General features: G+C 42.4%; 1 protein-coding gene across 2 annotated transcripts in view; it reads right to left on the bottom strand.

Moving 5' to 3' along the window:
- bcl11aa (BCL11 transcription factor A a) overlaps positions 1–1,185 on the bottom strand; it is an 88,561-nt gene extending 87,376 nt beyond the window's left edge. For both annotated transcript variants that reach the window (XM_062058877.1, XM_062058878.1), the window contains exon 1: positions 795–1,185. In XM_062058877.1, the coding sequence (XP_061914861.1) occupies positions 795–849 (55 nt within the window). In that variant the 5' untranslated portion in view covers positions 850–1,185. The remainder of the gene's footprint in view (positions 1–794) is intronic.
- Between the last annotated feature and the right edge of the window lie 11,629 nt (positions 1,186–12,814).

Raw genomic sequence — 12,814 nt, 5'->3', positions numbered from 1 at the left:
TAACACTAACAGCTGCATGGGCGACAGGCAGTCAACAAACCAAAACATAATCAAACACTGAAGCATAAAAATGCGCAAATATATTCATGTTTTTTTTTTTTTAACTACTACTTGTGAGGTTGAAATACAACATGTAATAACTCGCCCTGCAATTCAATAACAAATTAATTTGCCTCCACGTCATATATTACAATTTAATGCCCATTAAAGGCCATTAAAAATGCGACAAATTACAACTCAGGTGGATTTTTATGTAAATAGCGCCACAATTAATGTTACTTACTTGTTTATGAATGCTGACATTTTGTAGTAAAACAAAATGGAAAGCCACGAGGTTTGAAGGTCTCGACGAGACTGGTGTTTAAAATATAATTTGAAATGTGAACGCTCCACTTTTAATAATAAACAAAAGTCGAGAGAGAGAGAGAGAGAGAGAGAGGGGGGAAAAAGTGACAAAGTGAAGATTTCTCTAGCACGCGCGGAAGTGCGCGCTCTCTTGCCGGTGAGAGGAACGTCGTGTGCTCGCCTCCTCGGACCGGAGCGACCGGGAGAGCACCGGACGTAAAGGACGTAAAGGACGTAAAGGAAACACAAATGTCGTCCTTTTTGTGGCTCTTATGCAACAAGGCGAACAAACTTACTGTCTTTTTCCCCCCCGTGTCGCACTTTCGGCACACTTTAGTTGACCGCGGGTCCGAGCGGTACATCCCGGTGTCGTCACGCACAACCGAAAAGTGACCGAGAGCAAAAGCATGGATATTATTATTATATTTTTTTTTTGTGAGGGTACTTACGCGAGAAATCCCGTTTACTTAAGTGCTGAGGTTTGCCTTGCTTGCGGCGAGACATGGTGGCTGGCGGCGGCGCTCAGTGCGGATCACACCGGGGAGAAGAGCCCGGGTTACGCATCGGAAACTCCGGTGGGACAAGAGAATGTCTTCATCCGGTGCCTTCGTCATCCACGGACAACAGCAAAAATAATCATTTTAAGGATGGAAAAATGACAACAACAACAACAACAACAAAAAATCACAAATATGGCGAAGAGGCGAAGATGGATCGCGGGATCGCCTTCATGGCTTTTTTGAGAAAGAAGAGCGGAGAAAAGAGAGAGAGTGTGTGAGGATGGAGAGAGAGGAGAGAGGGGAGAGCGATGGAAGAAGAAAAAAAAATGGCAAAAGCCCCCCCTCCGCCCCCCTCCCCCCACTACCACCACCCTTCCCCCACCCCCCCACCCCCGTGCAAGTTCAAGTGCACGGACGTGACGTTCCCGGCGAACTTGAACGTCAGGCGGTGGACGGACACCCGACGCACAAAAAAACATGGGCAGGGCCCAGGCGCCCCAGTGGGAGTGGGAGTGGGAGGAGGGACTCGCAATAACAACACCAATGGACGATCATTGGAGAGGGGAGGGGGCGGGGCTGCACATGAGGAATAGACCCCGTGGAAGCCAATGGACACGAAGATCAGGGGGGCCGGACAAGACACACTTGGAAGGGCGTGTGCGCGTGCGCGCGTGTGTGTGCGTGTGTGTGTGTGTGTGTGTGTGTGTGTGTGTGTGTGTGTGTGCAGGAGAGAGCGAGAGAGATGTATAATGAAAGCAATATGCAGAGAGAGAGAAAGAGGGGGCGGGGGGACGTGAAACAGGGCAAGAGGAGCCGCGGAGTGGGGCGGGAATGATACTCGTGTACACGCACGCGCGCACACACACACACGCACACACACGTCTGAGGAGAGTGCGTGTGTTGTGCGCGTCTAAAACACTTGGAAAACTTAAAGAGAGTTATAGGGCGCGTGCGTAATGGCCCAAATACCACCAAAATCGACCGTGCACGCGCTGGGGCACGTCGTTACCACGCGCGTGGGAATGATATCAGCGTGACCAGGTGACACTCTGTAATGTTCATGTTGTATCGCACTTCGCGAAGGAGCGTCGCCGTGCAGGTGAAGATGACGTCACACCATTTATTATACGTCACATTTGTACCCACGCGCGTCGTCACGTGGGCACTTTTTTAAAAGGCGCGTATACGCGTGCGTTTGTGTCCGCGTGTGTTTGTGTGTGCGTGTGCGTGTGCGTGTGTGTGTGTGTGGCCCTTTTGACACGAAGTGTCCACGAGTGTGTGTGTGTGTGAGCAAATATGGACGGAAGAAGTAGAAGTTGTAGATGTGCCTGCAGGTTGGCGCTGGGACGGGGGGGGGTGCGCGTGGGCTGTGGGGGTGGGGGGAGAAGGAGGAGGGAGAGTGAAGAAGAGGAGGAAGGAGGAAGAGGAGGGGTAGAGATTGTAAATAGTCATGTAATAAAAGGGGCTTTGCTAATATAAGTCGGCAGCCTTTAAATCGGCAAAGGCGTACTCGTGCTGCGTGGAGCGTGGAAGAGGAACACGCCGCTTTCCGTGCGCGGTGAGAGGACGCGTGGAGGGGAAAAGTGTCTCAGGAGCAGCGAGAAAGAAGAGCGGAGAGAAGGAGAGAAGAAGAGCGGGAGAGCGACCTGCGTGTCGGCGCATAGGAGGAGGATCCACGCACTGACCGAAGAGGACGCGCCAGTTATTAGGGGGGAACAAGGGGGGGGGGGGGGGGGTCGCTGGTGTGGGGAGGCAGGCCATCAGGATGAGGGGGGGGGGGGGGGGGATGGTCGAGAGACTGAAGGAGAGAGAGAGAGAGAGAGAGAGAGTCGCCATGAGGAGGTTCCACGTCAAAGGGGAACAAAATGCATGACCAGTGAGTGAAATATTTTGCAGGTTCAAACTTGCTCGCTTATGACTTGGACGGGACGGGCGGACGCGTGTGCATGTGTGTGCGCGCGCGCGCGTAGATGCAACCACGCGTGTCGCTGCTGCAGGTTGCGCGCGTGAAATCATATTTTTGATCCGAACGTGCGTGCGTGATCTTCCTATATAGTGTTTGATGCTCCACGGCTGAATACACACATCGTGTTTGTTCTCGTTTTTTTACTGCTTTTACGTAAACACTTTCATTTGTTCTTTATAATGATTTTGAAAAGAAGTGCTTCTACTTTCTAACAATAATGACTTATAGATGAGCTGGCGACTTGTCCAGGGTGCAGCCCACCTTCCGCCCCTGTGCAGCTGGGATAGGCTTCAGTACCCCCACACCCCCACCCCCGCGACCCCGAAAGGGACAAGCGGTAGGAAATGGAGATGGATGTGTGTGTGTGTGTGTGTGTGTGTGTGTGTGTGTGTGTGTGTGTGTGTGTGTGTGTGTGCGTGTGTGTGTGTGTGTGTGTGTGTGTGTTCGTGCGTGCGTATAAATACACAACTCTTCCTCAGCAGTCCTATAGTGTGAACGTGATTACAACAATGTTATAGTACATTGCCAGTGAATGATTGCGTCACTTTCACAGTAGCATGTACAGTAAAGTACAGTACAGTTAAATGCTTACAGTCATTTGTTGAAGGGTTACAGTAAATGTTGATTGCTGTGTGTTAATACAGTTAAATGCTACGGAATCCTGGCCAATTTATTTACAGTGCAAAACTTCCTCGCCCTTAAAGAGGTCTGAGTGTGTTTGTCATGTAAACATTAATTGGTTCCCGCTTATAGGAGCATCACGTCACACTGCCCACGTCACTCTCTCTCTCTCTCTCTATGCACCCTCTCCACAACATCTACAAAGACTTTTCTATTGTTTTTTCTCTCCCTTACTCCTGCACACACACACACACACACACACACACACACACACACACACACACACACACACACACACACACACACACATCTCTCCAAGCAGGGCGTGTGCGCTGCATGAGGTGTCTATACGGACTCTGGCAGCGCGCGTGGCCGACCATAAATTAGACTATACAATACTGAGGTGCACGGCGCGCACGCATACCGGCGCGTGCGTGTGCGTGTGTGTGTGTGCGGCGAGACCGGCGACTGTCACAAGCGCGCCTTCCTCTGCATGCACCACAGCTCCAGGGAAAAGCGGGTAACCGGGGGCGCATTTCAATATATGGAAATGACCGCGGGGGCCCCTCATATAAATCAGCTCCTAGGCGCCCCAGCCCCCATTCTTCACACCTTCATTTCTCTTTCGTGCTCTCTCGGGTCGCTGCTTAGATTGTTTTTAAATCCACCCCCCCCCCCCCTCTACCCCCCACGCCACCACCCCAAAAACCACGTGCGTACGAGTGCGCGCTTTTAGAAAAAGAGCGTCATAGTGAACATAGACTGAAAATATACATTTTATTTATGGTCCAAACGTACTTTTTTCCAGTTTTTTTGTTTTTTTTTAATAATTAATCTTCACGAAGAGACTCCACACTGTCAAAAATGTTTTGCTTCCAAAAACTGCTCAAGCAAAATAACATTTCCAACACTTTCAGGTGTCGTCTTAATTTCTAATGCGGAGCTTCAAAATCCCCGTCACGCAAAGTCTTGGGCTTTGAGCTGAGGAATTTCCACGTGCACGATCCCAACACACTCGCAGACATAAATCTCCTCTCTTCCACGCACGCACACGCACACGCGCGCGCGCCACTGTCAATTTCCCCAGCCCGTCCTAAAAGATTTACAAAAAAAAAAAACAAAAAAAAAAAACGGGAGCAGACTGGATTCTCACCGGCGACTATTATCACGTCGCGGGATGTGCGCGCACGTCGGCGCGTCTGCCGGCTGGTATTAGATGAAATAAGGCAGGATTACGCAGCTATACAGCAAATTACCTAGACCCCCACCCCCTGCATCACTCACACACACTCACACACACACACACACACACACACACACACACACACACACACACACACACACACACACACACACACACACACACACTGACAGACACAATGCAAATCGCTTGAAATGATGATAAAACCTCCTAAAAAGTGAGGCGCACAATTAAAAATGCCAGCGAGCATCACCCCCTAAAAGTAGCTGAGAAGGGCCCAGCTCTGCTTATTAAGCCCACATCAGCGCCATCCATCTGCCGCTAATGCACCGGCACGTTTATGGCCGCCGTTAGTTAAGTCGTTGTTAATTTTACACTAACTGGTTGTTATGAAGATGAATGACGAGGGTGGATGGTGGTACACTTGGGACCTCGGTGTTGCAAGTATAGGAGCCCAGCACTGCAGCCTACACTCGCCATAGAGATCCATAAAGTGCTGCTCTGAAGGGACATCATATAACTTAAGTAAAGTGTGCATATCTCACCCTTTTGCAAAGTATTTCGTTTTTCCAGTCTTTAAAAAAAATGTTTTCAACTGAACTGGATGATGATGGTTAAAAGCGTTGGTAATAATGGTCAGTGAAAATATGTTTTGAGGTGGCTAATATACAGTAGCAGCTCCAAACACGGAGTCGGTTGCCCTCTAGCGGCCAGATGCCGCAAGTGTAAGAAGTGGGCTCTAATGAGAGCTGCGGGCCCGCGCAGCATCAACCGGACATCCACAATATTTGAATTACAATATTTTTCACGAAAAATGTTGTTTTTTTATCACAATATTTTCTAAGAAAAAATATTTAAATTGTGTCTCTCTTTTTTTTTTTACATGGACAGACTGTATTGAAATCTAACCGGATTGAATTGATGTAAATGAAAAATATTGTTTAAAAGTGAAAACAGATTAAACATGTTTTGTAGTAAAACTATAGTTAATTTTTTTTTCCATTGGAGAGAATCATGTTATAATTAAACGGGATTTGTAAATAAAAAATGTTAGACTTAGACTTAGACAAAGTTTAATGGAAATTGTTCCACACAGTAGCTTAGTTACAAAGGATGGAAAGTGTAAGGATGGAAAGGACAATGCAGGTATAAAATAGACTACAAATGTACCGTAGTAGCAATATAAAATATAACATATGTGTAATATTTACATAATATATGTACAGTATATGATATATACTGATATATTATATTATATGTTTATGTCATATATACAATATATAACAATTACCATGTACAATATTACAGTATATGTAACAGCAGCATAAAATAGAGTGTAGATCCAGCAGAAAATGTTTTAAAAATAAGTGCTTTTTTTAAATGTATATTTTTTTCCAACAGTTAATGCCCGTCCATAATAAGGTTATTTTTATTAGTTTCTCCAATATATTTTTAATACATTTTGTAAAGAAAAAAAGAAGCAATTTCTACATGCTAAATAGGAGAATGCATTCCTTCAGAAATATGACGATCATTATTATGAGAAAGGAATAAATCCCCAAGATTAGATATCCAAATGTGGCTTGTATGTGTTCCACCTTAGGAGGACTGAGCACGTCGCACACCTCCCACATCCCGGTGATAAATCATGTATTTTTAATGAATATCAATACAAGAACTCTGGGCTCCCTAATTAGATTAAGCGGCGGTGCGCGGTAATGACGGCTGTATCACGGCCGCCACTTTCTAATGGGCTCTGAAGCAAACTAGGGGGCCTCTCAGAGCATTAACACCGAGGGGGGAAATAACAAATCTAATCTGACATGACACCCTTCTGTTTCAGTCTGCCTCTTAACCAGAAAGCCTCCATTACTGGCAAAGTCCCTGCGTCTAATGCCATCTGACTCCTCGACTTGTGTGTTCATAGTGCGTCTCTGGAGACCCGGGAGGACATATTATTATCATAATTGAGCAATTATAGGTTACACTCTGCATGTTTGTTTACACATGCTCCGTCCCTGTTCCACGACAGCCGCGCCATCCTTCTTTTTCATAGGCTCGTACACGCGTGGAAAAAAAAAAACCCCGGCCGTTAAACACGTCAAGAAAGGACAAATAAAACCACGGAAACTAAGTGAAATAAAAAGGCGTGCGCAAACTTGTTTGAGGGAAAATATGTTTTCATGATAATAAAAAAGCACTTCTTCATGCACCGAATATAGCAATTGATTATTGTACCTATAAAAGTGTTCTGCAAAATTAACAAGTATTATCTTTAATAGTTTTCACAAGACACAAATACATCATTTATTATATTATAATATATATTATATTATTGTCACAAAGCAGATGTGTCCTTTCATGTGCGACATTCATTAAAAGTCCTGGCATGATAGCTTTCATACTAATAATGATAATAATAATAATAATAATAATAATACAGCGGATTTATATTTGACTGGTTATTCAATACATGGATAACACGTGACATAAAAAACGGTTCACTTTCTTCAATAATCCCAAATCATATATAACATAGGATTTAATCAATGTATTGTCCAATTGACGTGCGGGACTTGACCTAATAAAAACATTCCTTTAAATTGTTTTCTCACTCTCCTTTTTTGAACCAAGAGTGTCAAATTAGAGTGACGAGCCCACGCAAACAATGCAGTGGATCCACTGTGTACTTCAGGGACCGATCGGAGATCGTAGTACCGAAGAATATTACACACAGGACTGATGAAGACACTGCTGTAAAACTCTAATGTGCACGGACTTTCATTGCAGTGGCTGGTAGACTTCTCTTTCTGTTGAACATTTCATCCAAATGACATCATTTCGATGTATGTATATTTTTTTTAAATGATTGTACCTTTTATGTTTACTAACATGCATGCTAGTGCATATAACAGGGGTCGGGAACCCCATCCATCCATTTTCTACTGCTTGTCCCTTTTGGGGACGCGGGGGTCGCTGGAGCCATGAAAGCCAAATATTTTCAAATGTATTTCCGTGAGAGCCATATAATATTTTTAACACTGAATACAACTAAATGTGTGCATTTTTAAGTAAGACCAACATTTTTAGAGTATAATAAGTCTCTTATTCTTTTTAATAACATTGTTGTTATCAAGCTAACCAATAATAAATAAAATACGGTAAGGCTTTAGTAATGGGAACATATATTCACCATTAATTAGTTGCTATTTAACATGCAAATTAGTAACATATTGGTTCTTTATTAGTCATTATTAAGTACTTATTAATGCCTTATTCTGCATGGCCTTATTATACAAACCCCGTTTCCATATGAGTTGGGAAATTGTGTTAGATGTAAATATAAACGGAATACAATGATTTGCAAATCATTTTCAACCCATATTCAGTTGAATATGCTACAAAGACAACATATTTGATGTTCAAACTGATAAAAAAAAAAAAAATTCTGCAAAAAATCATTAACTTTAGAATTTGATGCCAGCAACACGTGACAAAGAAGTTGGAAAGGTGGCAATAAATACTGATAAAGTTGAGGAATGCTCATCAAACATTTATTTGGAACATCCCACAGGTGAACAGGCAAATTGGGAACAGGTGGGTGCCATGATTGGGTATAAAAGTAGATTCCATGAAATGCTCAGTCATTCACAAACAAGGATGGGGCGAGGGTCACCACTTTGTCAACAAATGTGTGAGCAAATTGTTGCACAGTTTAAGAAAAAACTTTTTTCAACCAGCTACTGCAAGGAATTTAGGGATTTCACCATCTACGGTCCGTAATATCATCAAAGGGTTCAGAGAATCTGGAGAAATCACTGCACGTAAGCAGCTAAACCCGTGACCTTCGATCCCTCAGGCTGTACTGCATCAACAAGCGACATCAGTGTGTAAAGGATATCCCCACATGGGCTCAGGAACACTTCAGAAACCCACTGTCAGTAACTACAGTTGGTCGCTACATCTGTAAGTGCAAGTTAAAACTCTCCTATGCAAGGCGAAAACCGTTTATCAACAACACCCAGAAACGCCGTCGGCTTCGCTGGGCCTTAGCTCATCTAAGATGGACTGATACAAAGTGGAAAAGTGTTCTGTGGTCTGACAAGTCCACATTTCAAATTGTTTTTGGAAACTGTGGACGTCGTGTCCTTTGGACCAACGAGGAAAAGAACCATCCAGATTGTTATAGGCGCAAAGTATAAAAGCCAGCATCTGTGATGGTATGGGGGTGTATTAGTGCCCAATACATGGGTAACTTACACATCTGTGAAGGCGCCATTAATGCTGAAAGGTACATACAGGTTTTGGAGCAACATATGTTGCCATCCAAGCAACGTTACCATGGACGCCCCTGCTTATTTCAGCAAGACAATGCCAAGCCACGTGTTACATCAACGTGGCTTCATAGTAAAAGAGTGCGGGTACTAGACTGGCCTGCCTGTAGTCCAGACCTGTCTCCCATTGAAAATGTGTGGCGCATTATGAAGCCTAAAATACCACAACGGAGACCCCCGGACTGTTGAACAACTTAAGCTGTACATCAAGCAAGAATGGGAAATAATTCCACCTGAGAAGCTTAACAAATGTGTCTCCTCAGTTCCGAAACGTTTACTGAGTGTTGTTAAAAGGAAATGCCATGTAACACAGTGGTGAACATGCCCTTTCCCAACTACTTTGGCACGTGTTGCAGCCATGAAATGCTAAGTTAATTATTATTTGAAAAAAAAAAAAAAGTTTATGAGTTTGAACATCAAATATCTTGTCTTTGTAGTGCATTCAACTGAATATGGGTTGAAAATGATTTGCAAATCATTGTATTCCGTTTATATTTACATCTAACACAATTTCCCAACTCATATGGAAACTTTGATTGATTGAGACTTTTATTAGTAGGTTGCACAGTGAAGTACATATTCCGTACAATTGACCACTAAATGGTAACACCCGAATAAGTTTTTCAACTTGTTTAAGTCGGGGTCCACTTAAATTGATTCATGATACAGATATATACTATCATATATACTATCATCATAATACAGTCATGACACAAGATAATCACATTGAATTATTTACATTATTTACAATCAGGGGTGTGGAGGGGGGGGGGGGGGGGGTTGTACAACCAGTAAGCCATTAACTAAGAGTCTTCCCTCAATAACCTCAGAATTATTGCTTATTAGTACCAAGTAAGGACGTTGTTGTATATGATTCTCCCTTTAATACCACTTAATGAATATGGTCTGTTCTTACATAACAAAACACAAAACTACAATAACCCTAACCCTAACCCTAACCCTTAAGACTTTGTTACTTATATAAAAATGGTACACATTACCTCCCTGCTTGGCACTCAGCATCAAGGGTTGGAATTGGGGGTTAAATCACCAAAAATGAGTCTCGGGCGCGGCCACCGCTGCTGCTCACTGCTCCCCTCACCTCCCAGGGGGTGATCAAGGGTGATGGGTCAAATGCAGAGAATAATTTCGCCACACCTTTGTGTGTGTGTGACAATCATTGGTACTTTAACTTTAACAATATGTTCCCCTAGTGTCCAAATAACTCTAAATTAAGTCTTTGTTACTTGGAATATGTTCCCCATACCAAAGTGTTACCTAAAAAACTTCTTACCATTAATGCCACTTCTTCAACAAGTGTGGTAGAAAAGGGATGGATGGATTAAAATGCATGAGAATGTTTTATATTTTGAACATTATGTTTAACACTGTGATTACCAGCAGAATTATTCATTACTTATCATGTTAAGCAATGTCAGACAAGATTTACCTGAGAGCCAGATGCAGTCATCAAAGGAGCCACATCTGGCTCAAGAACCATAGGTTCCCTACCCCTGCCTGTCGAAATGTTCTCCAAGACAACAGTTTTAATGTGTTCTGTGATGGTGGAACACATTCTCGTGTGTAAAATAGTCATATTTCAAGTAAAATAGTGTGAAAATAATATGTGGGTTTTGTTAGCCAGTACTGAAAATGTCATTTTCTTCTACTTTTTAAATGCAATGACAATAAAGTTACATTCCATCCAAACATTGATAACAGCTGGAGATCACATTTTTGTCTCTCAATATTTTTTGTGATTAAAATCCGGCTTTATTTAGTGACACACAAATGTAATATTAAAATACCGTATTTTTCGCACTATAAGGCGCCAATTTCGTCAAAAGCTGAAGTGCACCTCATAATCCGGTGCGCCTTATATATGGACCCAATATTGAGCCACAACAAACCTAAACTTCATTTTCATAAAGTTTAGGTCTCGCAACTACGGTAAGCAGCCGCCAACTTCTTTTTCCCCCGTAGAAGAAGAAGCGCTTCTTCTTCTACGGTAAGCAGCCGCCAACTTCATTTTCCCCCAGTCATATATCCCATCATGCACCGCGCGCTTCTTCTTCTTCTACGGGGGCGGCTGCTTACCGTAGAAGAAGAACTTCGCGAGGCGTGCCGTTTTGATTTCCATTTGTTTGTTTATGTGAAGACCCCAAAATGGCTCCTATTAAGAGACACGCTTACGACGCAGAGTTTAAACTTAATACGATCAGTCACGCAGTAGAAGACGGGAATAGAGCAGCAGCGACACTGACTCCATTAATGACGACTTCGACAATGTTGGATGCCGTATCCGCCCAACTGTTTAATTCGGACACTGAAGAAGAAGAATTTGAGGGATTCGTGGATGAGGAATAACTTCATAAAGTGAGAATTACATGTTTATTTTGTGTGTTGTGTTGTGTGACATTAACGTTTGAGCAACGTTGAGTTATTGATATATTGTTATTGCTCTGCACTATTTCGAGTGTTACTATACTGTGGTTGCACTAACGTTTGATTTACTGTAACAGTATCACTGTTTTTTACGTGTTTATTGAATCAGGGAAAAGGTCCCCTCCACTATGTGATATAAATGTTGCACTACTGTTATACCTTGCTGTTGTTAAAAGATAAACAAAACACCACGTCACTGACTTTACTCGGGGAAAATAATAAAACAGCTGTTTATTCATTTTGGGAGTGAACAGAGTTGTCAGAACGATGGTTTGCAATCTATTAATAAAGTTTGACTGACCTATCTGACTGTTTTGTTGACATTCCCTTGCATAGGTGCGCCTTATAATCCGGTGCGCCTTATATATGAACAAAGTTTTGAAATATGCCATTCATTGAAGGTGCGCCCTATAATCCGGTGCGCCTTATAGTGCGGAAAATACGGTACACATAAGACTTTCCCAACATCATTGACTAGTGATGTGATACTACTGATTGTCTTTCCGAGCTGATACCAAGTTCAGTTCAGTTCAGTTTGAGTTTATTTTGAACATGCATACAATACAATGTAATGCATCACACAATTCCAGTTGAAAAGGAGTAGGAAGAAGCAAAGCTTATTTAATCCTATACCCTTTTTCATATCATAGCAATTGTATCCAATTTCCTTGTTCTCTGTAACAGAACAGTGTAATAAACAAATAAATAATGAATAAATAATATACCATAGTAAGCAAACAAATATTAAATACATCAATAATCTTTGATTCAATAATTTAAAAAAAGGGTTAAGATGTTCATCAAGTAAAATTCAGGCTTGTATCACTGATACTAAGCCAATACGATACCTAATGTGTCTGGAAACATTTGAAAAAGTAGTGTATTTCAAGTGTTGCTGGTTTTGGGGAATCATCTTCAAACTATATAAAATCACAGAGGGGAAACAATGCTGGCATTATTCTGCACTAAATGTGTTATCTACTTTATATTTTCTGTATGTAGTTTCTCCAAATAGCCTGAATAAAACGATACAAACACTTGCTGATATAACACTGAGTGACTCGTTTTAATTGCCAGTATATTTCTTCAATAAACCAACGAGACTGAATGACTGAGCACAGCACAGTGAGCTGCTGCGCTTGCACTTTACTGGACGCACTTACCTAGGCGGAAGGAAAAGTCATTACCACCAATCCTGTTTCGTTCCAACAAGATCTCAATGATTTAGCTACTCATTATCTCAAATAACTAAAGTCTCAAAAGTATCGATATTTTGGTTTGAGAATCGATATTAGAGAATAAAAACCTGGTATCGGCGGTATCGATTTATCCGTATCGAGTCGCACATCACTATTATTGACATGTCACTGACAGTGATTACAAATAATTTAATGTGTAGCAG

This window comes from Entelurus aequoreus, linkage group LG09 (assembly GCF_033978785.1).
Source record: "Entelurus aequoreus isolate RoL-2023_Sb linkage group LG09, RoL_Eaeq_v1.1, whole genome shotgun sequence".
NCBI classification, from domain to species: Eukaryota; Metazoa; Chordata; class Actinopteri; order Syngnathiformes; family Syngnathidae; genus Entelurus; species Entelurus aequoreus.
This window is presented reverse-complemented; position numbering and strand designations above follow the sequence as displayed.